The following is a 27,362-nucleotide window of genomic DNA, read 5'->3' on the forward strand; positions in this document are numbered from 1 at the left end:
TACTAAGATGGGAGTTCTATTAAGAAGTGATGTTGCCCATAGAAACCAATCAGATTCCAGGTATTATCTTCTAGAAGGTGCTAGATAAATGAGAAGTGGAATCTGATTGGTTTCTATGGGTAACATCACTTCTTAAATAGAACTCCCATCTTAGTAAATTTACCCCTAAAAGTGCTTTCTTTCCCCGATCCTGGCATCCACATACACGTTATCTTTGTTTGAAAGCGGGAGAGTCTCCTCTTAGAAATGGTGTGGCAGGGACCAATGAGCATACTAAGTATTTGCTACAAAGTGCTGCATTTTATGTGCAGATTATATAAATAACAGTAAAAAAGAATAAAGAACATTGTTAAGAAAGGAGACAAATCTGTAAATCAGGGAGCTTACAACTGCGGAACTGAGATATATGTTGGTGTCCTTCAACCCATATGCGTGTAACTGGCGACCTATAAGCAAGTCTGTCTGGGGTTGGATCACGTGATTCTTAGCAACTGCGCATGTATCAGAGCCTGCATTTGGAATTTTAAGCAATTACATGCGATTTAGAGCCATACGGATTTCAGTCGCATCACCACTTGTGGCTGAGCGTGTGTGCAGTAACTGCACGGCAACTGGATATTTGCACATAGGATAAGTGTGGAATGCCATCGGTGTGGGGTTATCGGTATGCAGAGACCCATCTAATTTCAGATAGTGACAGCTAAATTCACAAATGGATGGATGGGGGCTGTGCAGTCGCATAGTGTCTGCACTTTCAAATGATTTGGCCCATTAATGGTTATTGTCTTTTGATCACCAGACAATATCGCCCTACACTGTAGAAATGCTAATAGAACCAGGGGTTAAGACTAAACAATGCCAGATATCCCTCATTCTGGCACCTGCATACTTGAGGACACCCTCACTTGAAAGATGTGTGCCGCTTTAGTGTATTAGTTATTGTCTGGTGATCAGTAGATGATAACATATACTACAGAAAGCATAAGAAGTCCAGAGATGGGGAGGTCTAATGTCCAGATCTCCCACATTCTGGTTTCAGAAAACTATGGATATCTTTGATGCGTTCAGTTGCCTACTTTTAAAAACTGGTACGCCTTGTTATTCTACCATATTATTCCTACACAAAATGATAATGCATTTATTTTACCAGAATGAAAACGCACATGTTAAGTGCAGATTTTATTATGAAAACCTATTATTTATAAGGCACAAAGTGTACTCTGCGCCATACATGGTAAACATAGAAAACATTTCACAGCAAAGTGTATCAAGGCATAAGTACAATTCGCAATGGCATACCATAGACTAAGTACCAAACCTTAATATTGCTCCACAGACTGGGTAGAGAAGATAAATGGGGCAACTTTCTGGATCTAGCAAGAACCGCAGGTGTGTGAGCAGTCAGTCTCTTAAGGGGAGAAGCAGACAAGTGAGTGAAGCACAGGTGGCATGGAGTGTGGTAGGGAAAAGCAAGAGGGATGAGGGCCCTGCAACTAAGAGCTTACATAGAGGTGGAAAGGGGAAAAGGTACAAGGAGGAGGGTTGGAGGAAAAAGTATTGAGTTATCAGGAAGGTAGATACGCTATAATTAAGTTATGTTTTAAATGCGCATTTAAAACTGAGGACGTTGGTGGAGAGTGACTGGATGACGATGGAGCACATTCCAGGGGACACCTCAAGCGAAATCCTGAAGGCGAGCGTGAGAGGGAAGTGACCTTTGTGGAGTAGAGGCGTTGGTCAGAGGAGGAGTGGAGAAGGCGGGTGTAGTGTGAAGAGAGCTGCTGATAGAGATGTGGGGAGGGGAGGGGAGGGGAGGGGAGGAGAGGTTTAAGCATTTGTTATACCCCTTTCAGACATATGACCTGGGAAATTTCCTGCTCAGACCCGGGAATTTCTCCTGTGCAAATTCCCGGGTATTTGGTCGAGACCCCCCTTTCACACTACAGCGTCTACCCGGGAAATTCCCAGGTAGACCCCTTTTCAGACATAAGCAGGGTAATTTTCCGGGACTTAAGCCCTGGTCGATTGAAGGGTCGGCTACCTGGGAACGTGTTCCCGGGTAGCTACCTTTCAGACATACGCGGCAACCCTGGAATTTGGCAGGCCAAAATCCCAGGATTCTCGGTATGTCTGATAGGGGTGTAAGTTAGCATGTAGAATCCTGCTTTTTGTAGGCTTTGAATTGTATTTCTTGGTAATTTTGAAAAAAAAAAAAAAAAACAAGCCCCTGAAAATAAAAGATGGGGGTTTTAATTTGCTTGAACAGTGTGACAAAATACCCACTTCTATGCTCGTCCTATCGTTGGACTCAGAAAAAGCGTTTAATAAGCTTCATTGGATATATACTGTATGTCCAGGGTCCTTGCCCGGTTTGGTTTGGAAGAGTCTTTTCTTCGGGCGATCCTTGCATTATACAAAAAAAACCCAGCTAGAGTCTTTAGCAACGTTTTTTTATCCCACAAATTTACATCTCCAATGGAACCAGACAGGGATGCCCCCTCTCTGACAAAGATATCCACATGATACCAGTCCTAAAACACTTCTTGGGCTTGGCTCACTTACGTGTACACAGCATGTCTATTATCCACTCATGCACTGTTTCCTGCTATTTGTTTAGACACTTCATACAGTATGCACATGCATGAACATTTTTACATTTACTGATGTTATATAATCTATGTAATGGTTAGGAAATGCTCCTCTTGACATGGGTTCAGTCTGTCACTTGTGCGCAACTAATGTATTTTTAAAATTTGATTTTATTAAACGGTGGGGGCGGTGACGCACCCTCAATGACTACCAAACTTTTAAACACTGCCCTTTTTAAAATGTCTTGCGGCTCTGCTCCTGGCTTATCAAAACTTTTTTTTTTCTCTCTTCTATTTAATTTCTGTGTCCTGCCTCTTGACGCAGATGGGAGATACTTGTTTTTATTGAAACTTTCCACCAGTCATTGGTGGAGCCAGTCGTTGAATGTGAATGAACAGATGCCAGATGGCTCTATGTAACTGGGATGTGCAGGAATGCATTATGATATTCTTCTTTCTTTGTTCTGCTCTTGAATCTTTAATTTGTTTTTCTGCAATGAACTCAAACATTTTTACATACATTCTGCTTATTGGGAAGAACAACAATGACAGTGCTGGGCTCAGGGAAGGAAATATTTATATCTCAGCCTCTATAAACACTCTAAGTGGGCTTGTCATACTTCTGTCTAGCAAGTTTATACTAAGGGAAAGACCATCAAGGAAATCCAATCTGCCAAGGGGAACACGCACAGTTACTTTGTACACCCTAGCCAAATTGCATGTTTCACTGAAAGTGAAAATAAACCTAACCTTGGTGGGGCACAAACTTAAACATGACATACTTGTGCACAGATAACTATTTGCTGATGTCAAAAGTTTGAGAAAAAAATAAGATATTTTCAAAACTTTGCAAGCCATTCTAGTTAAACTATTAATCCAAAGATTATTTATAGATGGAACTGAACTTACAGTTTGTCAATAAATGGAATGTACGTACATATAGTGAAAATAAATTAAATCTTAGCAGAAAGTGGTCTCTACTGCTGCAAAGGTAGCTGCGTTTTCCTATTAAAGAAAATAAAACTTACTGTAGCAGCACTGAAAGCTAACTTCTGATATAGAGTATAAAGATTGTAAACGACTGTAGTGATTAAAAAAAATTATATTTTATTAAAATAAGATATAACATTTAAACTATAACCTAATCGGAATATATAAGCACAGCCACTCAAATAAGTATCTGTGTGCTTCCAATAGAGATTGCAATCATTAAGTGCTGCTGCCACCCCTGTAGTTGGTATGTTATGAATGACCAAAACAAACTCATTGGGCGGTATTCAATTGTACCTTCCCCCCCCCCCATGCGCCCGCCAGGAGCTATTTATTTGTTGCTGCTGTCGGGCACGATTAGCTGCCGGCGCACCATTTCAGCTCGCAGCCCCATGGGGGTGCAAACTTTTATGGGCGAAAAGTGACCTGTTTTGGCACCCAAACAGCACTTTTCGTGGTCACGTCCAGCACTTTGGTCGGATGTAGCCGTTTTACGTGGCTAAACCCGACCACTATGGGCGCGATCAGCGCGAAAATCTGCAACAATTGAATATCGCTCCCGAATCTCCCGTCTCTTTCGACTGGCGATCGGGTGTGCTATAACAATTTAATACCGGCCATTAAGTTGTAGTTGGTAATTTGTTTCAGTTCAATAACGATAAAGTATAAATCACAACATGAAACCACAGGTTTACAAAATTGCAACAGCTACCTCGTCGTGTCCTTTTGGTCTCAGGCTCTCCCTGGTACCTGGATTACAGAAAAATACCTTAGTATAGTCCCAATAATGAACTAGATTGGTGGGCTTGTAATTGGTGATAATGTCTTTTACCTGGATCGATGTTCAAACCACTAGCCGTGCAAAAAAGAAGTTGTAACCGATGGATATTCAAAGTCATCAGCAAATTAGACTAATGCATGGTAACTATAAGTGCATTGTCGCTACGGATTGAACCAAAGTCTGTATCTCTGATCACCCTGTTTACTAGAAATAGTTCAGCTGGAATATTGTCCTAGTCATGTATAAGAGTAATCACCAGTGATGCCCTGTGGCAGCACGGTATACTATCCTTATAGTAGAACACAGTGTAGTCATTGAATGGTATCTGCAGAGTGAACGAATAGAAGTAACAAACATTGGCACTTACTACAGAAGGACGAACAACTCTCAGACATACTACCGGCCAAAGTTATCTACAGGAAGGCCCCGAACATCCACAACAAATTAGTCTGAAACCACATCCCTCCCCCAAGACTCATACAAACCACACCAGACAACAGCACCATCAGAGGGAGTTTTTTCCATTGAGGGACATTCTTCAATTGCAGGACTCTGCACTGCAGGAGTACCAGACCCACCACTACTTTCAGATCCACACAGACGGGAATAACCTACAAAATGAAGGAACACAAAAGACGTCATCTACCTCATACAGTGCCCGTGCAACAAACAATCACCGAACACTTAAGAAACATCACCAACAAGGCAGATAATCATAGCATCCCACTACTTTTCCTTGAACACGACCAGAGCAACATAGAAGGCTTGAGCTTCAAAGGGATCAAACACATGAAAAAGAACTGGAGAGGGGGAGATTACACAAGAATCCTGAATAAGAGTTAAAATGGATAATCACACTGCAGACCCTCACCCCTAAGGCCCTGAATATAGACAACAAAATTAAGTCCATCACCACCAAGTAACCACCCACCAGGGACGTCCCCAACCAGCTACGCCCACTCCTACCCGTTAGCAACTTACACACCCCTGCCATCTAACCACCACTCCGCCCCTGTTCCACCACTGACCACACACACCACTTGGTGTCTCCTCAACACCCCCCCAACCTGTACATATTCCATCACTCCACACTCACCAGGCTTGCACTCCCAACCTCTGCCCCCCCCCCCCCCCCTCACATGATCCCCACACCTGACTATCCCACAGGCCACACTCTACCAGCCACCCACGACACAACCACCACCCATCTCCCACACCGCGTCCTCTCGCCACCTTGTGACCCCGCATCCTGCCCACACGATCACCCATCATTATCCCACCCCACACCGTCCATCGCCCCATTCACCCCATTTTCTCAAAACACTTACAAACCACACACAGTGGCGGTCTACACCACATCCCATTCTACCCCACATCTCCCCCTTTCCATTTACACGGACATTTATTCAGCACCAACCGCCACCCCGTCTACCTGCACATCGCAATGTCCCTTTTTTTAAAATTTTATTTTATTTTACACAATTCAAATTTTAGCACACATATGCATCGATGGATCTCAGTGATTCATCCATGCATCTTTTTTTTCTCAGATGCATGCCCAGCGCCAGTAAGCACCTCTGTCGCCCACTGATGCCCCTGTGCACTGCTCCACTGCTGCCATTGGTCCGCACCCCACTGCTTCCACTGCCCCGCACTCCTGCAGCCGTTTCTCCCTGTGCATCCCCAAAATACCTCCTGTGTTTCGGCCTTCCTCCACCTGCGCTAATGTATCATTTTGTTGCCCTACTCCCCTGCAGGTGGCCCGGTTTGCTCCTCCAAACCCTGATAGTTAATACATTTTTTAAAAAAGCAATGAAATTCCATAGACAAAAAACCTTACGGTTTCACATGTCCCATTAAGGCTTCTTAGACATTATCTGAAATTTCACAAAACCTATTGAATTTCTCACACTCAAACTTCAAAAATCAATGATATTCCGATTATTAAGGCTGACGCCTTAATGGATGTGTTCCTTATGTAATACAGATATGGTATGCCATGACACCATGTGGTTAACTGCAGATTCAGCACTCTCACAGAGTGAGCTGTCACTCACAAAATGGTGGAGCTGCTAATTCACAGAATTGTGTGCTCATTGGAATACACACATGCAGTCTATGCAACTGAGGTGTGAGCAGAACATAGAGTTGCGCAGATGGGATAAGCATATGGTGGATGGGGGAAGAAGACAGAGTGGTGTGGATGGGGCAGACAGAAAGGTATGGAGAGGGGAAGATTAAGTAGTACAGATGTGGGCGAGCCAAAGTAATGCAGATTGGTGGAAAACAGTGTTGCACATGGGGGGGAGACAGAGTGGCACGGTTTTGGGCAACAGAGTGACATGAATGGGGGGGGTATAGAGTGCCATGGATGCGGAAAGACAGCAGCGCAGATGGGTAAAGACAGATTGGTGTAGATGAGGAATACAGACTAGCACAATGGGAGAACACACAACAGTAGGGATTGGGAAAGACAGTGTTTAGTATGGATGTGGGGAAGACAGAGTGGTGCAGGTGGTGGAGGGGACAGACTGGTTGGTGTGGATGAGGGCATGCAGACTAGCACAGTTGGTAGAACACGCAGCTGTAGGGATTGGGGAAGTTATAGCAGCATGGAAGTGAAGAGAGTGTACATGTATAGACAGAATATGATAGTTTTAGCAATTAGGGAGCTGAATGTGTATAATTAATGAGATGGATGTATTGAGTGAGAAGGATGTTGGAACCCAGTGGGATTATTGGGGTGACTGAATGGGAAGATTGTGGGCACTGAATGAGATGTGTGTGCCACATAACTGCTCAGACCTCAGTTGAATTAGCAGCTCCACCATTTTCTGAGTGACCGCATTCTGAGACACGTGTTTTATCAGAAATAGATTTAGATGATGATTCATGGGGCCAGAAAAGATTTTAGGCAATCACGACCTTTTAGGAACTTAGAATGCAGGTGCACACTCTAAGTACTAGGAACAACGCTGCAATTAACATGGAGTATAAGTGAGGTTCTTAGTACATGTTTGGTCAAAAATGTTTGCCCATCCACTGCTTCAAGGTGAACCCCATAAGATGGGTCCCTAACATCCCTAATACTAACACATTATGTCAATTTAGGTTTATTCATTATTTGACATAATGTGGTAGTAGTAAGCAGAATTCCTAATAGCGGTTTTATAACTTTGTGCTTATTTGTATTATTTTTACCCCTCATATATATTTTTTTTAACTTAACAGCCCTCATTGAGCATTTTGATTGAGAAGTTAATACTGACCATTTAATTAGAACAAGTGGATCACTAACACTTGGATCTAGGGAAAAAAGGTCAGACTTCTGCATATGAGAAACTAATACAAACTAATACAACGAATAAGACTAATACAATTTTTTTCCTATCCATCCGCTTCTATCTGTTCACTCTAAAAGGCTGTTCAACAACCGCACTGTGGGCCTAATTCAGACCCGCTCGCGAGCGCTGAGCGCTCGCAAGCGGGTCGATGTTGGCCCAGTGCTCATGCGCACGACGGACCCGGCTCCGTCGTACGCATGCGCGAGACCCGGATAGCGACGGGCAAGCCGTCACTATGGGTCTCGCTACAAAGGGGGCGTGCTGTCGATGGTGAGTGACAGCACGCCCCCTTTGGTGGGCGTGCCAGGGGCGTGGCTGGCCAGATGGGAACGCCTACCTTCTGGGGCCGGCCCCACTGACATTACAAGTGATGTCAGTGGGAGTGCTTTCGGCTCTGATAGAGCCAAAAGCACTCCAGGGCTTGCGGCAACGAGACCCTACCAGAAGGGTCTCGTCGCAAGCCCGATGGTCTTGACCATTGCGACCATCTTCCTGGCCGCTCGCTATAGCTGTGGGCGGTCACCCACAGCTATACGAGCGGCCAGGAGGCTGCTCTAAAAATTCAGAAGGACGGCCCTGATTCAGAGCGAGCGCTCTGTCAGAGCGTCTGGCTCTGAATCAGGGCCTGTGTTCTACTATCACAGTAAGCAGATTATACCTTGTTACCACAGTGCATCAAGGTCGATTAATCTCATAAATAATGAGGATCTTATTCCAACGGAGCTATTTCTATTTACCGGGGTGATCAGTGATACAGCCTTTTGGTTTGATACATACTGACAATGGACTGATATTTACCATCTGTTAATCTAGTTTTTAACATTTCATGTAAATATCAGTTTGAATATCCAATAATTGCAACACCAGTTTTTAATGACTATTGGTTCAGACATCGATCCTTGTTAAAGGAATTAATTGCCACCAATGGCCAATCCCAGCAATCAAGTTCATTATTTGGATATTTTAGTTAAGTTTTCAGACATCCAAATACCATAGGACGTCTGCTACAACAAGGTGGTTTGTGCAAGTAAATCTGCAATTTTCTAAACCTGTGGTTTCATTTGTGATTTTTGCTTTCTGTTTTTGAACAGAAACTAATTACCAAGTACAGCGGAACTTCAACTTAATGAGTCTGTTGCTGTCACTTGTAACACACCAACTGCAGTGGTGCTAGCAGGGCTTAATGACTGCAATCTCTATTGGAAGTTCCCTGAGAATAAGTTATTGTTTATTTCAAATATATATTTTATTTTTATTGTATGCATGGCTATTTAATCAGAGTTGCTACAGATGTGTTCTCCTACATCTGACCTCAATACGCCATGCATTGCAACTTGCCTGGCGTGAGCCAGGTCCCACGCAGCTCTGCTAGCGTCGGGCATCCTTTTTTTTTTTTTTTTCTCGAAAATGTGCCAAGTCGCATTGCAATGCAACTAGGGTGCATCAGCAGATTGTTCATTAAATTGATATGTGACACTTGTAGATCTGTGCTCATCTGAGTCTGTATATGAAGCGGAACAGAAAAAAGCTGCCCCGCTACATTGTAGCACTTCGTATACATATTCAGAGTCTGTCGCACACAGATATACAAGTACTGCCAACCTAACGTCTCTGCTTTTATTATAATGGGGAAAATCAGGCTGGAGCAGGAGACCTCCATGTCAGGTGACCGATCAGAGTTTATGCAGCATATCCTAGTGTACTCCCCATTCCTTCCACTGCAGGCCAGGAGGGAACTGGAACTTTGACTAAGATAGTGAAATCTTTGCTTTTTGATGGTACGATGTTTAAGGCACAAAATGATTAAAACTATTGTATAAATTTTGTTCGTCTGGAGAGGGGATAGATCTGTTTTGGACAGTTTCTGTGAATATCTCAATTCCAATAGTCTTAATATCAAGCTCACCTATAATATCAGTGATATTAAGGTTAATTTTGTGGATCTAACTATTGAGATTGTGAATGGGCAAATCAGCACATATAATTTCAACAAACTCACCGACTCAAATACCTACATAGATAGGAAAAGTAACTGTATCCCGAAATGGCTAGATGGAGTACCCAAAGGACAATTGATAAGACTACTTCAGAATTGTTCAGATCAAAATGTCTTCCAGAAACAAGCCAAGATGATGGCTAATAAATTTAAACAGAAGGGATATAAAGCGGAGTTACTTAACCAGACAATTAAAGATGTTGCGGAAATGGACAGGAGGTTGTTACTGAAAGATAATGTTAAAGATTTACAGGTTAATAAATTCACCATGTTGTTCTGTACCACCTTTAATAAACAATATAAGAGTATGGAAGCTTTATTAAAAGAAATTGGAATATTCTTCTTAAGGATGAAACTATGCAATAAAATCTTACCTGTTAAATTTTGGTCTATCTATAGACGTGCACCCACCTTTAAAGACACTTTGGTATCCAGTGCTTTACCAATGGATGGAAAGAGATTCCTTCCGAGGAATAAGGGCTTTTATAGGTGTGGTGAATGTAAACTATGTAAAGCATGTACTAGTAGTATTTCAAAAATCACGAAATTCCAAACACAAGACAGAAATCATAAGATCACTGATTTAATCACGTGCCACACACGTTATGCCATATATGCTATAGAATGCGCTTGCAATATGGTATATGTGGGCAAAACTAAGAGAGCGTTAAAAATAAGATGGGCAGAACATGCAAGGAATATTTTGAAAGGGTCGGAAAATCACCCGTACTCTGCACATTTTAAAAATAAACACAATCATTTGCTCAAAGGCATTTAATGTTTCTGCGGGATCTCTTTAGTTAAGGATAACTGGAATCTAATAATAAGGATTTATGTTTGGCTCAAAAAGAATTGAGAGGCATATACGATCTCAATACCTTGAAACCGTCTGGTTTAAATTCTGATTTTGAAGTTAAATGGTTTCTATAGTCTTTTTATTATATATTGTATTACATTAACACGGTCTATCATGTATTTTAATTGTATGTATTTTTTGATTATATGTAAGGTGTCACCCGGGTATTATACTTAGCACTGTCTCTATGGTTACGAGATCAGCCTCTTTTGATACAAACCTATTATATTTTTTCCGATGACACGGTCCCGATCACATGACCTGCATTTACCAGGTCCTGATCACGTGATCTCAATAACTTTATTGAGATCAGTGGACAATACATTTGGCCTATGGACAGATAACATCTCGCGGCTCCGTGGTTTGCAGGAGGGCATGGCAGACCAGTCACAGACGTGGACCTTGGCATTTTATGCCTTTTTAATATCGGGTTAGTCACCTTTTGTTAATTCTATTATTTTCTCTGTGTATATCGCAGAGAGGGACTTCTGGTATCATACTTCCGGTACGCAGACATTTAAAGTCCCGGTTTTTAGAATCCCACTCCACTTTGAAAAAGACACCCAGAGGTGTCAAAACATGTCAGGAGGAGTGGCAGTGGAAGACTACCCTAGTACCTAAAGCTGGATCCTTTCTATGTACCTGCAGCAGTGGAATACCCGGGTTTCACTATCCTGTTGTTTGTGCATATTTATGTGAACGCTGTTTACCATCTATCTGGTACGAGGGCTAATCCCCACTTTTTATATTCTATTTTGATTTGTTATTAAATTTTTACATAGACCTACTATACCATATCCAGTTTCTTTGGTATAATCTATGGTTCAAGAGGAAAAGAAACCTAGATAGGTTTACTACACACCTGTTTCAAGTAAGCCTCTATGTGAGCATCCAATACTCTGTTGATCTCATATTTGTATGGGTTAAAGAAACCTTGAAGTGATTCACTCGCACTGTTTTTAGGTAACATTTATGTGAGCATTTGTTACCATATTGAGACACTGCATGGGGTGTTAAGATTTCTGCCTGACACATGAGGACTATGGTTTGAAGGGCCTCTCCTATGGTTTCCTTTCGGAGTTCTTGCTGACAGGCTACCTTACTTTGGAATAATCTCTAATACAGTATTTTATATATTTTGTTTTCATGTTTCTATGGAGCAACTACACTTTATAAGAAGATTTGGTCGTCCCAAAATCGTTTTTCATCTGAAATTACCATATTGAACATTTCATTGGAAAAGTGCTGGTGCAAGGATTGTTTGTCATTTTGTTTTTTTTCTCATATGTATTTTACAAGTTAGGGTGTCTTGTTATATGATATTTTTGTGCTGCCAGTATAATTGCGCTTTGGTATAGTTTCATATATATTTTCTATTGTAGAAAATTACCTTCAGGCTGTGTGTATAAGGTGTATATGAAACATAAATGCATTCTGTGATTTAGATTTGGGTCCCTTTCCCAAGACATTTAATTATTTTATGCAAATATTCCAAAATACAGAATATTCCGATATCCAAAATACCCCAAGCATTTTGGATATGGGAGACTCAACCTGTAGTGTATTAGAAAACAGCTTTTAGTGGTGGGAATTCAGGAGTGGTTTATGATCTCTTATAGAAATGTAACCTGTAGGTGTCGCTGTTTCCACTACTGCCTCAAGCAAATGAATTCTGTACACTGAAGACTGCAACAGGCTTGTAGAAGTTGCTGCTTTGCCTTAAATAGGAGGGGGAGCACAACAGTAAACTTTTGAGAGGTTCATATAGATTTAACTTGCTACAACCGCCTAATAGTGAATGGTACACAGAACACCACCCATGTGTTACAAGCTAAGGATGCCACCTGCTTAGCCATACAATGTAACACACGCTGCTTGCCATGAAAAGGGGGACAAAATGTGTAAATAACAAACAAAATCTCATTCAGGGACATAAAGGGAAAACTTACAGTGCAGGTTATGAGTACCTGAATATTGGGTCTGTCTACACCAACCTTTTGCTTTCAGTATGCCGGCTAAAATCTAGTTAAGCTTAATGTGCCAGTTCTACATTTGTATAATGACATATATATATGTGATTAATAATAACAACAAACTAGCAGCTTATTTAATGTTATAGGTATTATGTAATACATTTATAATCGCACAACTATCGAGTGGGGGAAATGGTAACAGCGATAGGATCCAAGCGTTGGTAACAGTCAGCTGGCAAAGACCAATACACTGACTAAGCTTATAGGTAAATCGTTCGGTTCAGGGTTATTGGTATTGACTGCAATCTGTAACTGAATAAATAAACACATTGTTCTTTGAATTATAAAATATTGAGGCCTAAAGTTAAATCTGGACAAATTGGTCCTAACTGATAAACCCTCCAATCCTTTGACGTGCCCTTTAAAACATTGCGGACGCCTCATCTAATTTCTTATTTACATTTTCTTTAGCCCTCTGATTGTGTAACTAGAGTAAGCTGTACTGGAAAGCATCTCGGCTTCTAACTTGTAGGTACTTTTTGTAGGAATGCAGATCTGTGTAATTTATATCATCATGTCAGATTAAATGTGTTGTAATGTAGAGGTGTGGTACAGCGGGCAGTGCCTTTCCGCTGACAAACTCCCCTGTGATGAGGTGCAGCTGTGGAAGTGAGATCCTAAACATACCATAAACTATGCCTTGATCTGTATTTCCTAACTGCACTCCGCTGTTCATGCTCCACAAGTGAGAGGAAACTTATTTATAGAACTGACGAGAGTGCGGCTAGAACAGTGCAATAGGAATCCACCCCTAAATAAATATATTTTTATTCTTTTGTTCCTTGCCTATTTGAGATTTAAAAGTGCCCATATTGGGTGTAGACCTGCTTTATAACTACTTTTTGCCATGTCGGAGAATTCATTAATTGTTTAACAATTGGAGAGGCACACAGGTCTATTTATCATAGAGAGAAGAGTCCTAAATACGACCGAGAGAGTGCTTCTCCCTATTAAACAAACCTGGCAGCCATCAAACTCATTGCCTCCTACTTCTGACAATAGGTGGCTATTTATGAAGGATGGCAGTGCTACCTGTACATTAGCAGGTTAGTAGAGGGAAATAATTCGGTATTGCTGAAGCTTTTAGGCAGGGGTATTCGTGAAAGCTTGGAGAGAGAGAAAATTGTGCGATAATAACCAATCAGCTCCTAGCTGTCGTTTTTTCAAAAACATCCTGTACAATGACAGGTAAGAGCAGATTGGTTGGTACATTATCTCTCACAATCTTATCTCTCTCCGAGCTTTCATGAACACCCCTCTTAATGATGAATTGCAGTGAGAAAAAAATTCTTTCAGCATTACAAAATCTCTTCTATTGCCGCATAATGATAACTATTTGTCTTATAAAGCTATGATATTGAAAATAGTCACATTGTCGATAAATATCATGTCGACATTCATAATGTCAATACCACAATGTCAACATTTTTCATTGTAGCAACAGGCACCATGTTGACATGTTCGCAATGTCGGCATTCTCACACTGCTAATGGTGAAAGTTAGGCGCTGTCGGGAGGGTTGGGGAAAAATACACACCCAAACTGCCGCTCCATCAGGTGTTGGCGCTGGAAGTGACTGTCACATGAGTGCAGAGACATGGAAGCTGCGCTGTAGGTGCTGTATCCAGCGTGATCAGGTGCAAGTCACGCTGGACCACAAGGGGAGTTGGGTCGATATTCTGTTATGTCAACATTCTCATCCATGTATACATGATGAATATCGTCATGGTCACTGTTGACTTGCTAAGCATATCGACCATGGTCACATGATAACTTCAACCTACCATACCACACCCATGGGATTGAGTTGGTCTGAAATTGAACAGCATTATGAAGGAACGTAAGGAAACAAGTCATAGGTGGACCACTCGGCACATGCATAACCTGTACATGTATTGTTGCATTGTCAGTGTTCTACCATTCTTGTGTACACAGACCATCATCATCTGGTAGGGCTAAATGGTTCATATAACAAACTCAAATCAGGCGATGATACTAAACCATAGTATAAATATGCTATCACTGAGAGTTTTTTTTTTCTATGTCTTAAGGTGCGTACACACTAGACGATTAAAATGAGTGATTGTACGATTACGACATAGTTATCGTTCAATCGCTCTTTAATCGTTCATAAATCGTCCAGTAAAATGTCAAACGACCAGCGATGCGCGCTCCCGCTGGTCGTTTTTGACATCTATCATCGCCTGAACATGCAGGCCAACCTGCCGATAACGACAGGTTGGGCATGTTTGGGGATGAGAGAGGGTACCCTGCACTGAACGACTTATTGTTCAGTGTGGGCACATTATCCACTGCACTAGATGAAGAACGATTGCACGATTACAATGTTGTAATCGTGCAGTCTTTCCACTGTCGTCTTGTGTGTACGCACCTTAACAGCTGCAGGAACTATTGTGTTTGACTACACACAAATCCTTATCCAAAAAGACATAGTACAACTATAAATATCTTAGTTTTTTGTGCTAATTATTAGAGGTCTGTCATGTCAATTAAACACTATATATAAGTATTCTAAAGTTATTTATTGCACAATGTAACAGTAAAAAGATTGCAACAAGTTGATATTATATTAATGTAAAGTCCTATAAAAAATTCCCAATAAAATGGTATAAAAAAAACATTAAGACAAAAAGAAAACAATGTCTCTTATGTCTATAATCCAGGGGTCTTTAAATTGGTCCCCTTTAATGGCTATTAGTGTGAAAGCTCACCACAGCAGTTTTTTTCCTTTTTGGGTGTAATCGATATTGTATCCAAGTAGATCTGTAAACAGCAAGTTAAGCTGGGTACACACGTAAAGATTTTCTGTCCAACCAGCCATCTAGTTGATTGGTTGGAATGAAAATCTGGTAACGTATGGGAGTAACTGATTATCAGCAATTTGCTCCTAAATGCCAGAAAACAGATGAAAATGGTCGTCAGACAAGTTTGAACAAATTGTTTAGATCGAACATTTAACAAACAGTTTTTTTCCATGTTCCGGCGTTTGGGAGCAAATTGCTGATTGTCATTTGCTTTCATACCTTACCAGATTTTCATTCCAACCAATCAACTAGTTGGATGGTTGGACAGAAAATCTTTACGTGTGCACCCAGCCTTAGTTTTTAAAGGAGCAAATTTCCAAAGTCCTGTTATTGCTGGCCCAGTTAACAGGATCTCCTGGGCTAAATTCACTTTAGTGCCTTGAACCTATGTAAGATCATTAGCACAGGTGCATAAAACGCCATGCCGTTTAGCTGTGTACTCAGTTTGTTAGGCCGCGTCCCCAGTCCCTTGCATGTACAACCGCGTTTACTTGTCACTAGTCTGGTGGCTGAAATTTCCCCCTTACACAGAGCCGCTATTCCTGATGTCTCCAGGCAAGTTGTCTTCCATTGCGGGTACCAAACAAGTAGATCCACACTTGCAAAGGAACAAATGGGGTGTGTCTAACCGTTTTCGCTCTCTTTTTTGAGAGCTTTTTTGAAGTCATTTCAGTGTGGTCCTCCTGACCTATTTGTACCCGCATTGCTCCATTTTACTGCGCATCCATTGGTCCATCATGTCTCACACCCTCAGTAGGAGTAATCACTTACATATGGGTCGCTTTTCCTCACATTTAACCCTTTTATTTAAACACACATTGCGTTGATCAGTATATATTTCAATATGTATAGATATACTGTATTCGAAAAACCTCCAATGTTATATTTATAAAAGAACACAATATAACAATAAAATAAAAATAAAATTCAATAATGATTACATACAAAGTCATAATAGAAAATTTCTTATATTATTACACCATAAAAAACTTTATTCCCCGTCGTCTCTCGCGGGATTAGAACCTATGACCTAGGAATATACACTGATATAATAGCAACCGGTTGCAATCTTTTTGCTGTTATATTGTGCAATAAATATATTTAATATATATAATATACAATATACATATATATATATATATATATATATATTCTAAAGTATTTGAGTGTTTATTTCATATACCAGACCACTTTAATGATTAGCGCAAAAACTAATATATATTTGTAAATTATTCTTATCCCTTATTCTTTTCTACTGTTTTTTTTCCCCAATCTCATTAGAACAGTTTAAATATTGGTGGTGAGCAGATGAACGTCTAAATGCCTAACATTTTGGTTCTCTGTATAGTAATTCTGATATCAGCGTTCTCACCAACTTTACTAGACAGCCGTAGGACATCCTACTATTCAGTAGTATATAAAAGTGCAGTGTGTGGAATAGGGAATTTGAAAAATGGAGTGTGTGTGGTGGAGGGGCATTCGTTCAATACCCGGGCAGGCGTAATTTTTTTCTAGTGCTGCCCAGGGGTGTGCTAGTTATTTTGCTGTCTCAGACGATAACTTAAATATGGCACTTTTCTCATCCCCGATACAAACTACATTAAACACCCAGAATTCCCTTTTTGTGCTGCATTATAGATGAGGCAGTTGGGCTGTAACAGTTTGTCAGTTCTGATATTCTGTATGTATTAAATCTGGACTGTCCTACTGAAGTCCAGCTGCAGCCTTCCAAGGCTTTTTAGTAGTCACAGCTTCCCGGACAACCTCTTTTGACATTGTAGTACATTATTTTTAACCATATATTTTGCCTGCGAGCAGATGGTCAGATCACTACATAAATGTGGCTTTGTCCATCTACGTACTTGGACAACACTGTAGTACACAATATTTTATTACCACGTTTTGTAATGTAACATTGTGCTCCATTCTATATTTATTAGGTACACAACATCCTGGCAGAAATGGTGATGGGCGGAATGGTTCTAGAAACCAATATGAATGAAATAGTTACTCAGATTGATGCTCAGACAAAACTGGAGAAATCAGAGGTAAGAAATCAGATTGATATTAGATAAAGTGTAAATGCTGGAATAATTTGTATTGAATTTTTGACTGTAACATTTAAGAAGTTTGATTTTTATAAACAATAGAAATGTTACTGGAAAATCTGTATGTATGGTAAAAGGAGCACACTCACAATACGACGTATTCCTTGTGGCCTATAAAGTTTGTAAACCACCAGAATGATTAAAAAAAAATCACTTGTATGAGCCACATTGCAAAACACAGTATTAATGTGATGTATTACACATAACCTGTAGTTATTCAAAAACATGCATAGTAATAATTAACAACAAATAAAGTAGTAATCCTATAGTGGAAGTCTAGTTTGGGAAAAGTGGTTGCCGTGTCACCTGTGCTCCGCCTTATGGAAGCGTATTACAGTGCTAGGAGTGGTAAGTCCATCCATGCCTCTGTACCTCATTGGAGCTCGTCTATTGAGTTTTATTGGAGCGGCATATGCAGACACAGCTATTGTTTATTCCAAGGCTAGTGACAACCTAACGTCCTTTTTTGCCATGTACTGTACTTAAAAGTTATTTAAAAGTGGACTTACCCTTTAACCACACAGTTGTGCATAAGGCATATGAATGGCACAGTTTACCAATCAAAGCAGAGTTAATTTAACTGGTGCTCATTCATAAAATGGAAATGGTGTTTAATCAACTGAGATATTGGACATCTAGCCACAGTAACTCTAACACCCAAAAAGTTAATGGGAGCTATAATAAAGATTGACTGGGACCCTTATAAACATGAAGGAAGACTTTCCGCAAAAAAGGGCAGTAGAACGGCAGACATTGGATGAGCTAATAAACCAGTAGTATCAAATATAAAGCCGTATTTGTATTCACCAGATCCACACCAAAAGGACCAATGGGCTGTATTTCTATCTGCCACTAGGCTCCAGTGTGGTAAACCAGACCATGAGATTGGGATAGAGCAGTGCTGCCATTACTCTTAGCGAAGGGTAACCACAGGTCAAGAGCTGAAAGCCGAAAAGAAATGTGGTCAATCGTTTGCCATATGAAGCATAAACGCAAACATATGACGAATCAAACAGGATTCCCTGATACAATCCCACATTTGGACCGTTATCTTTGGTTGGGGCCAGGCATAGCAATACTATCATTATCATTGATTTGTAAGGTGCCACAGTGCTCTAAAGTAAGTGAAAGTATCCTCTCATATGCAATGTTCTAAAGAGGAGTCCGAGTCGCACTAACAAACGTTTTATCTCTGATTTACAAAAGCTACCTAGACAAGATTATTGATAATATTTACAATTTCCTGGTGGTGCTACCCTACCTAAACTGCCATAAATCTAAAGGAAACTTAAATATTAGGTATTATGGATGCACACTGTCTCTTAAAACATAATTAGTATTAATGAAATTGTGATCAGCGAATAATTATTACCAAAGGAATATTAGTGAAGGAAATATAGTGGTATTAATAAGAAGAAAACTGTGTGTCATACGACTGGTCACTAAATCACTAAGTCTTGACACAGTTTGGGTGTATTTGGTCACTTTTTCAACCTCTCCAACATTCGGTGTTCTTTCACATTCAACTCGTCGTCGCATCTGCTGTTCTGTGAGATTTCTGGATACCCACATGGCACACACGTGATGCATTTTCAGTTCCTTTGTCACAATATGCTGAACCCGTTCGAATGAGATGCCAAGTGAAGGCGAAAGTGCTCATAAAGTTAACCTTCTGTCATTTTGCAGCTTTGGCAATGTTGACAGTTGTAACCGCGGTTCGTCAGTCACTTGCGTATTAACCTCTTTGAAGTGCTTCCGCCACCAAAATACTGCAGCACAGCTATTTGTTTCTTCACCGTATGCTTGCCGTAACATTTCATTTTCGCTTTTTACAAGTGTAACACAAAATTCAATCACACATCTCTGACATAATCTCAGACACATCTTATCATCCGTCATGACGAAACGTACGAAGATCTTCCACTCGCTATGACCAAGCAAAGAAGACTACGGCAGTCCAGCCACATGTTCAGACACATCGATGTTTGAGATTCACAAAACCTGCATAGTGTGACAGAAACAGAGGCAGTCTCATTACTTTTCAATCATACATACATACATACACACACACATACACACACATACACATGCATACATACATACATACATACATACATACATACATACATACAGCCATGGCCAAAAGTTTTAAGAATGGTTCTCACAAAGTTTGCTGCTTCAATGTTTTTAGACCTTTTTGTCAGATGTTACTATGGTATACTGAAGTAAAATTACAAGCATTTCATACAGTGCATCCGAAAAGTATTCACAGCACTTCACTTTTTCCGCATTTTGTTGTTGCATTGCTTAGCGTTTTTTTTTTTTTTTTAATTAAATTTGCAAAAATCTCAAATACTTTTTACATGTTGTCATTATGGGGTATTGTGTGTAGAATTTTGAGAATAAAAATGTATTCCGTTTTGGAATAAGACTGTAACATAACAAAATGTGGAAAAAGTGAAGCGCTGTGAATACTTTCCGGATGCACTGTAAGTGTCGAAGGCTTTTATTGACAATTACATTAAGTTTATGCAAAGAGTCAATATTTGCAATGGTGACCCTCTTTTTTTCAAGACCTCTGCAATTTGCCCTGGCATGCTGTCAATCAACTTCTGGGCCACATACTGACTGATGGCCGCCCATTCTTGCCTTATCAGTGCTTGGAGTTTGTCAGAATTTGTGGGTCTTTGTTTGTCCACCCGCCTCTTGAGGATTGACCACAAGTTCTCAATAGGATTAAGGTCTGGGAAGTTTCCTGGCCGTGGACTCAAAATTTCGATGTTTTGTTCCCCGAGCCACTTAGTTATCACTTTGCCTAATGACAAGGTACTCCATCATGCTGGAAAAAGCATTGTTCAAACAGTTCTTGGATGGTTTGGAGAAGTTGCTCTTGGAGAATGTGGTGGTACCATTCTTTATTCATGGGTGTGTTCTTAGGCAAAATTGTGAGTGAGCCCACTCGGCTGAGAGCCAACCCCACACATGAATGGTCTCTGGATGCTTTACTGTCGGCATGACACAGTACTGATGGTAGCGCTCACCTTTCCTTCTCCGGACAAGCGTTTTTTCAGATGCCCCAAACAATCTGAAAGGGGATTCATCAGAGAAAATAACTTTACCCCAGTACTCAGCAGTCCAGTCCCTGTACCTTTTGCAGAATATTAGTCTGTCCCTGATGTTTTTCCTGGAGAGAAGTGGCTTCTTTGCTGCCCTTCTTGACACGAGGCCATCCTTTGCCTCACTGTGCGTGAAGATGCACTCACACCTGCCTGCTGCCATTCCTGAGCAAGCTCTGCACTGGTGGTGCACTGATCCCACCGCTAAATCAACTTTAGGAGACGGTCCTGGCGCTTGCTGGACGTTCTTAGGCGCCCCGAAGCCTCCTTCACAACTATTGAAGCTCTTGATGATCCGATAAATGGTTGATTTAGGTGCACTCTTACTAGCAGCAATATCCTTGCCTGTGAAGCACTTTTTGTTCAAAGCAATGATGACCATGTGTTTACTTGCAGGTAACCATGGTTAACAGAGGAAGAACAATGATTTCAAGCTCCACCCTCCTTTTAAAGTTTCCAGTCTGTTATTCTAACTCAATCAAAATGACAGAGTGATATCCAGCCTTGTCCTTGTCAACACACTCACCTGTGTTAACGAGAGAATCACTGACATGTCAGCTGGTCCTTTCGTGGCAGGGCTGAAATGCAGTAAAAATTTTGTTTTTGGAATTAAGGAGCTCATTCAGACCCGCTCACTAGATGCGTACGCTCGCTCCCAGCGTATGCAAAGTGACGACATGGCAGGCGATCGCAAGGCATCAGCACGCCCTCTATGTCTTGGCGTGCGATTGCTTAGTGTATGTAGACGCCCACCAGCCTGTCTTAAGACACGTCATCTCCTGGAAGTGTATGCAACCATCGGTACATAGGTTACCATCAGATGCGATCGCAGCACTTGAGGCAGACCATACTCTACCGCAATCACAGCGATCACTTCAGTGTGAAATTCAACCAGGTGACATGTACTAGGACGCTGCCAGCTAATTATGCACGCCTCTGAAACGGCGATAAGACGCTCAGCCACGCCTGTGTTTGCACCACTGCCCTGTTTATAATGTCCAGCCCCTGTCACCACCCACAAACAGTTTGTCCTATCACTCAATCAGCTGGGCTGTCTATGCTCGGCGAGCGAACGCTTCCCGATCTTTCGCACTGGTTCGCGCACTGTGATGCATGCGCACAATGAGAAAATCGGCCAGCTACGAGCGAACGCTGCTTCTTCGTGGCAAAGAGGGACTTTGCAATCCATCTGATCACCCTTTATGACATTCTGGAGTATATGCAAATTGCCATCATAAAAACTGAAGCAGCAGACATTGTGAAAACCGATACTCGTGGTGCTCTCAAAATTTTTGGCCATGGCTGTGTATATATATATATATATATATATATATATATATATATATATATATATATATATATATATATATATATATACAGGGACTGACTTACCTTACCAGCGGGGCACCTTAAACAAAAGCATCAATTACAGTAGCGCTTGCACCACCGTTGTGTGAGATCCAACCCATGGACCGCACTAACCGGAAGTGAGGTCACTTCCTGGTAGTCGCGGTGACTCCTGACCAATAGAGCTTGCGTTCAGTATGTGGAGCGCACAATATAAACAGTCATGCGCCAATAGTGAGCACTCGCCTCAACCTCAGCAGATGAATAAATATGTGGTCAGCTAATCATATTAGAACTAATAGCGCAATCGTATAAGAAAATTGCCCAGAGGGAACAACATAGAACAATATGCATATACATTGTGCTGATATATGGTGCCCATATGGTGTACAAGTAATAAATGGACATTCTTGATACCCAATTATAAATCACCTATTAGTGGCAAATCACCAAATAACTAACAAACACCTTATTATACACTCAATACTAGGTATTACCTCAAGATTATTAATGTGTAATACAATTTGGTGTTTTTAATATTTCTAATTAATATAAAAAATCTAAAAAAAATTTATATATTTTTATAATTTTTATTTTTTTAAGAATTTTTCGAAGAAAATAGAAAAAATTAAACAAATCTTATAGTATACGGAGGAGGTAAAGCTTGGAGGAAAGTAGGTTCACCGCACACTACTACAGCTTTAGCGTTCCAAACCGAACATGTTACAATAACTTAATTTTGACTCCTAGGAACACACGTAGCGTATTATGTTCATTCAATCCTTTAGGCATAAGTGTCCAACCTATAGATCCACCGAGCCTCCAGTCGTCGTAATGTTAATTCACAGTCACCACTTTTTGAAAGATGTGGGACCCAGTCAATCAGTCGACATCTTAATGCAGACATTTGATAGCCAGCCTGCAGCCACTGCTTGGCCACTGGTTTGTCAGACGTGCCCATATCCAAGGCTGATCCTATGGAGCTCCTATGATTTGCCATACGTTCCCAGAAGTTCCGTGTAGTCAGACCCACATATTCTCTTCTGTCCGGTGTTTGGATTGATGTGGCTGGAGTGCACCCCCATGTTGGATTACACTATGATGGGGAAGCAATCGGGAAGCCGACTGCCTAAATACCGGCAGCCGGCTTCCCGACTGTCATATCCCGGCAAGGGTGAAATGCTGGGCGTCTAGATGTAGACGCCCGCATTTCCCCGACGCCGGGAGACCGGCGCCCGGCATCCCAATCATAGTGATGCCGGGCGCCGCTAGCGGACAGCCGCGGGGGGGGGGAGGGTTAGGTTTAGGGCTCCCGGGGGGACTTAGGGTAAGGCACACCCCCGGGAGGGTTAGGGCTAGGCTAGGGGGGGGAGGGTTAGGGACCCCCGGGGGGGACTTAGGGTTAGGCAGCGGGGAAGGGGGTGGTTAGGGTTAGGCACTTGGGAGGGAAGTTAGGGTTAGGCACCCCTAAGGAGGGCTAGGGGAGTTAGGTTAGTAGATACTTACCTATCCACGATCGGGATTTCCAGCGCTGTCGGGCTTCTGCTGATTCTAACTCTGCTCTTGTCGGGCTGCCGCTGGCGGGAATCGAACAGTATTTCATACCCATTCCCTATGATGTGAGTGCGGGATATATTGGAATCTATAAATATTATATATATATATCTATATGTGTGTGTGTGTATGTATGTGTGTATATATATATATATATATATATATATATATATATATATATTATAAATAAATAAATCATTTTAGAAGATGTGCTGTAAAACAAAAGACAATGTACTTTTCAGGATTTATGGTTATAGTGATGGATAATTAACTATATAAAGATATGTAATATATAGATGCATTTATATGTAGTTATGCAAGGTACACTAATATAATAAACTATGTTATGAGCACATAATACACACCCTGGTTATTCACATAACACTTTTTTTTTTTCTTAATTTTCACACCTCATTTGATCATCTATATTAATATAATAAGAACATTGTGTTCGTCTGTTTCAAGTTTGCGCAAAATCCTACTGAACCAATTTCATGAAAACTGCATCATTTTGTAGTGGAAACTCATCAAAATAATCTTCACTTTGTTTCATCTTGACCCGTCAAAGTAAAGCTGAGCAACAACAAAAACAAAAGGTATTGAAATAATAGGTGTGGCACCATGCTCACAGCCGGTAAGGGGTGGGGGGAGAGTTGCTTTGGGCCATGTTCACATGAATAGGATAGGCTACGCTACATAGAAGTAGGGCACACAGTGACATTGATGTGAGCGCTGGGTGTCGGCGCTGGTGCCACCAGTCTGTATAGAGCTGTGGGTCATGTAGGTCACTCTTGCGACAGGGCCCCTATGCAAAGCAATACAACTATAACACCTCAAATAAAAAATAATGTTGGCAGAAGCGATTTCATCATGGGCGAAGCCGCGGGCAACAGCTAGTTGTATTTAAATTGCGTTTTTTTTATTATTATTATTATTATTCATGTTCATTTTTATCACACACTTGTATTTATTTTGATTTATTAACATACTCACATGCCACCTATACAATCAAATCAATATTCATCTGTTACCTATATATTTATTTTTATGTGCACTACCAAAATATGCATTATTGAACAGCAATAAAAAGTATTCCACCATCCAATAAGTGTGTGTATATTTATTATATATATATGCTGAAAAATAATAATGAAAACGTGCGCTTAATAGTGTAGTAAATTAGAATAATTTGAACTTGTGCTCAAGGTAAGTAATGTGCGTACCAAAATTTAAATATATGCTTATCTGATGTCCAAGTGACGTTTCAATGCCAACACTTCAAGGGTTTTCCAAGGGGTACTCTTTCTGTAGTAACCGTGAAAATTAGGGCTTTCGCTCTGCATATAGATCAGGCTTTTCACGAAGTTCCTACTTCCAGCATTGGGAATGGATGGGAGAATATATTGTGCTCTGTTCGCCCCATTGTCCTGGACACTCCTTTGTGTTTTCTTATATAGGCTAAGTGCATAAGTCACCTCCAGGTAGAGACACTCTCTCCTTTACCAAACACCGGCTCCATGGGAGACAAAAGAGAAGCGGTCACAGGTCCCGTCTGCAGTGCATACACAGGCGGGGGGGGGGCATGCTGCATGTCATCGTTAACGCTATCTCGAGTTCGGAGCAAGGCAATGTTAGATTTAATGAGCTGCCCTCATCATAACACCAGTGAGTGTCAGTTTCAGTATATTATATTATAATAAAGAAATTAGATTTCTACATGTGAGCTGAAATACTATAGTAAAGGGCAGGGTGAGACTAAATGTAGTTATTAGCAAAGTGATGTGTTCATTTGAATTAAACATCTACTCTAGACAGTCACATGTTTAACAAAAACGCAACAAGACAGCAAGGATGGTTACAAAATAAAGACCTGTTTTTGCATGAATGTGTCTCTTTGCATAAATCTCTTGTTTCAAAATATAGGCTATGAACTCACAAAAGATACTAAATAAGGAATTGACTGAGAAACTGCTTCTCCTAACAAATACTAAAAAAATATCTCCATAACAAACGTGATATTTGTATATATAGGAAAACAAAATAATGTTAATATAATCAAATACAGTCAGGTGCATAAATATTGGGACATTGACAGAATTTTCATATTTTGGCCTCTATTCACCACCACAATGGCTTTGAAATGAAACAAACAAGATGTGCTTTAACTGCAGACTTTCAGATTTAATTTGAGGGTAATTACATTCAAATCAGGTGAACGGTGTAGGAATTACAACGGTTTCTATATATTTTATTAATATTAAATAAGTTATCTTTTAAGAGATGGTATTCATCCACGATACCTATTCTTTAAGTCTCCTTTGGAGATATGTAAGGTTCTCTTTACAGCTGTTGTGTCGTAAACTAGACATTGTTGTGTTTGAATAGAGTAGTGGGAATAGCATGATTACAGGATGTCACTAATAATTTACCAATTTGAAAATGGGTTCTCATCTGTAAATTAATAGATCAGTCCATGGTGGGAATAACAATCACACATAATTCCTATGGATAGATTAGGATTGGGTGCTATGGAGAGCAAGACCTTAAAGAGAAATTATATGGAATAATCAGAGACGCCAGAAAAATTACCACGGGTACCATAAATAAAGGTTAAATCTTTATTGACTGCTTTAAAAAGCTATTCTAAATAGAACCATTGATGGCACTATTAGCACAGAAACAGGTTGGTTTTATTTTTAGGGATTCAATTACTATGGGCCGAGTTTTTGTGTGGTCTCTTCACCCGGGTAAAGTGCCTCCCAGAGGTGCGAGCAGAAATTAGCATAAACTGCTGCTCACGGGTTAAGTGAGTGTCTCTCATTGGATAGCTCTGGGCACTTTACCTGGGAGAAGGGACCACATGACACAAATAGCGGCTAATTAAATCTGACCCATTCTTTTTATGCATACAAGTAATAAACGATTTTTGAAAAAATTTTTTAGTAATATGCAGAAGCCAATTATAATGTGAGGGTTTAACTGTGACTGATGGAAATTGTCTATCGATGTCAGTGGAGAAGCTTATCTGACTTGATCACGTTTAGTATGTTCGGTAACATTTTTTGGATGAGATTGTGAAACTTTATAATTAACTGCATTCTCTTGTCTCTTGAGACCTGTACACAATATATTTTAGACCTGAAAAGTAAGTTAGGACTCATACATTATTGGTGTAGTAAGCCATGTCCCTTTTAACTGGTCAGAGCTAGATTTGTTTTGTTAAAGAGATTGATCTCTGTGGTAAATGTATCTAATGTAATCTGAAGCTCATCATGCCCAGCAAATTAGAACATGCAGCGTTCCAGTTGCTTTCTGCATTTCAGTGTATTTACCAATGTAGCGATACGTTTTTTTTAGTGTTGGATACATTTTTCTCTCTGTAGCAACTACATGTATGATTTTATTAAACTGAATAAAGTGGTTGCTTTAGTAATTATCTATTTTGTATAGATTAAATTGACCCTCTGCCTTCTGGTGTTAATAACAGAATGGATCCAATGAGCACCTGCGGGCTGGTAGCAGTTATCTTCCTATTACTGAAAGGTAGCAATATTCATAATATCAACGAGAAGCTGGAAAAATAGATGCTAGCAGTAGGGAATGTTTTGTGGAGATAGGGAGGAATAAATATATTTCTTTTTGAGGGATTTTAAAAAGCTAACAGCAGGCTTCGTGGTGACATTTTAATTGTGAAGAGGAATTATTTTTGCATTAAACAGAATTAAATTATGTGGTCATGGACAGAATACCACCCTGCTGTGGGACATTGTAGTATTGTAATTGGAGCCTAGTCGTCATGGGATGCCAACTCATATAGTGCACTAC

At 40.5% G+C, this 27,362-nt stretch overlaps 1 protein-coding gene across 1 annotated transcript in view; it reads left to right on the forward strand.

Annotated features, from left to right (window-relative positions):
• AP3S1 (adaptor related protein complex 3 subunit sigma 1) overlaps positions 1 to 27,362 on the forward strand; it is a 73,647-nt gene that overhangs the window by 30,091 nt on the left and 16,194 nt on the right. Inside the window, exon 5 of the mRNA XM_088477728.1 lies at positions 17,353 to 17,460. Within this exon, the coding sequence (XP_088333854.1) occupies positions 17,353 to 17,460 (108 nt within the window). The remainder of the gene's footprint in view (positions 1 to 17,352; positions 17,461 to 27,362) is intronic.

Source organism: Taudactylus pleione, unplaced genomic scaffold, assembly GCF_031769625.1.
Source record: "Taudactylus pleione unplaced genomic scaffold, aTauple2 ptg000202l, whole genome shotgun sequence".
NCBI classification, from domain to species: Eukaryota; Metazoa; Chordata; class Amphibia; order Anura; family Myobatrachidae; genus Taudactylus; species Taudactylus pleione.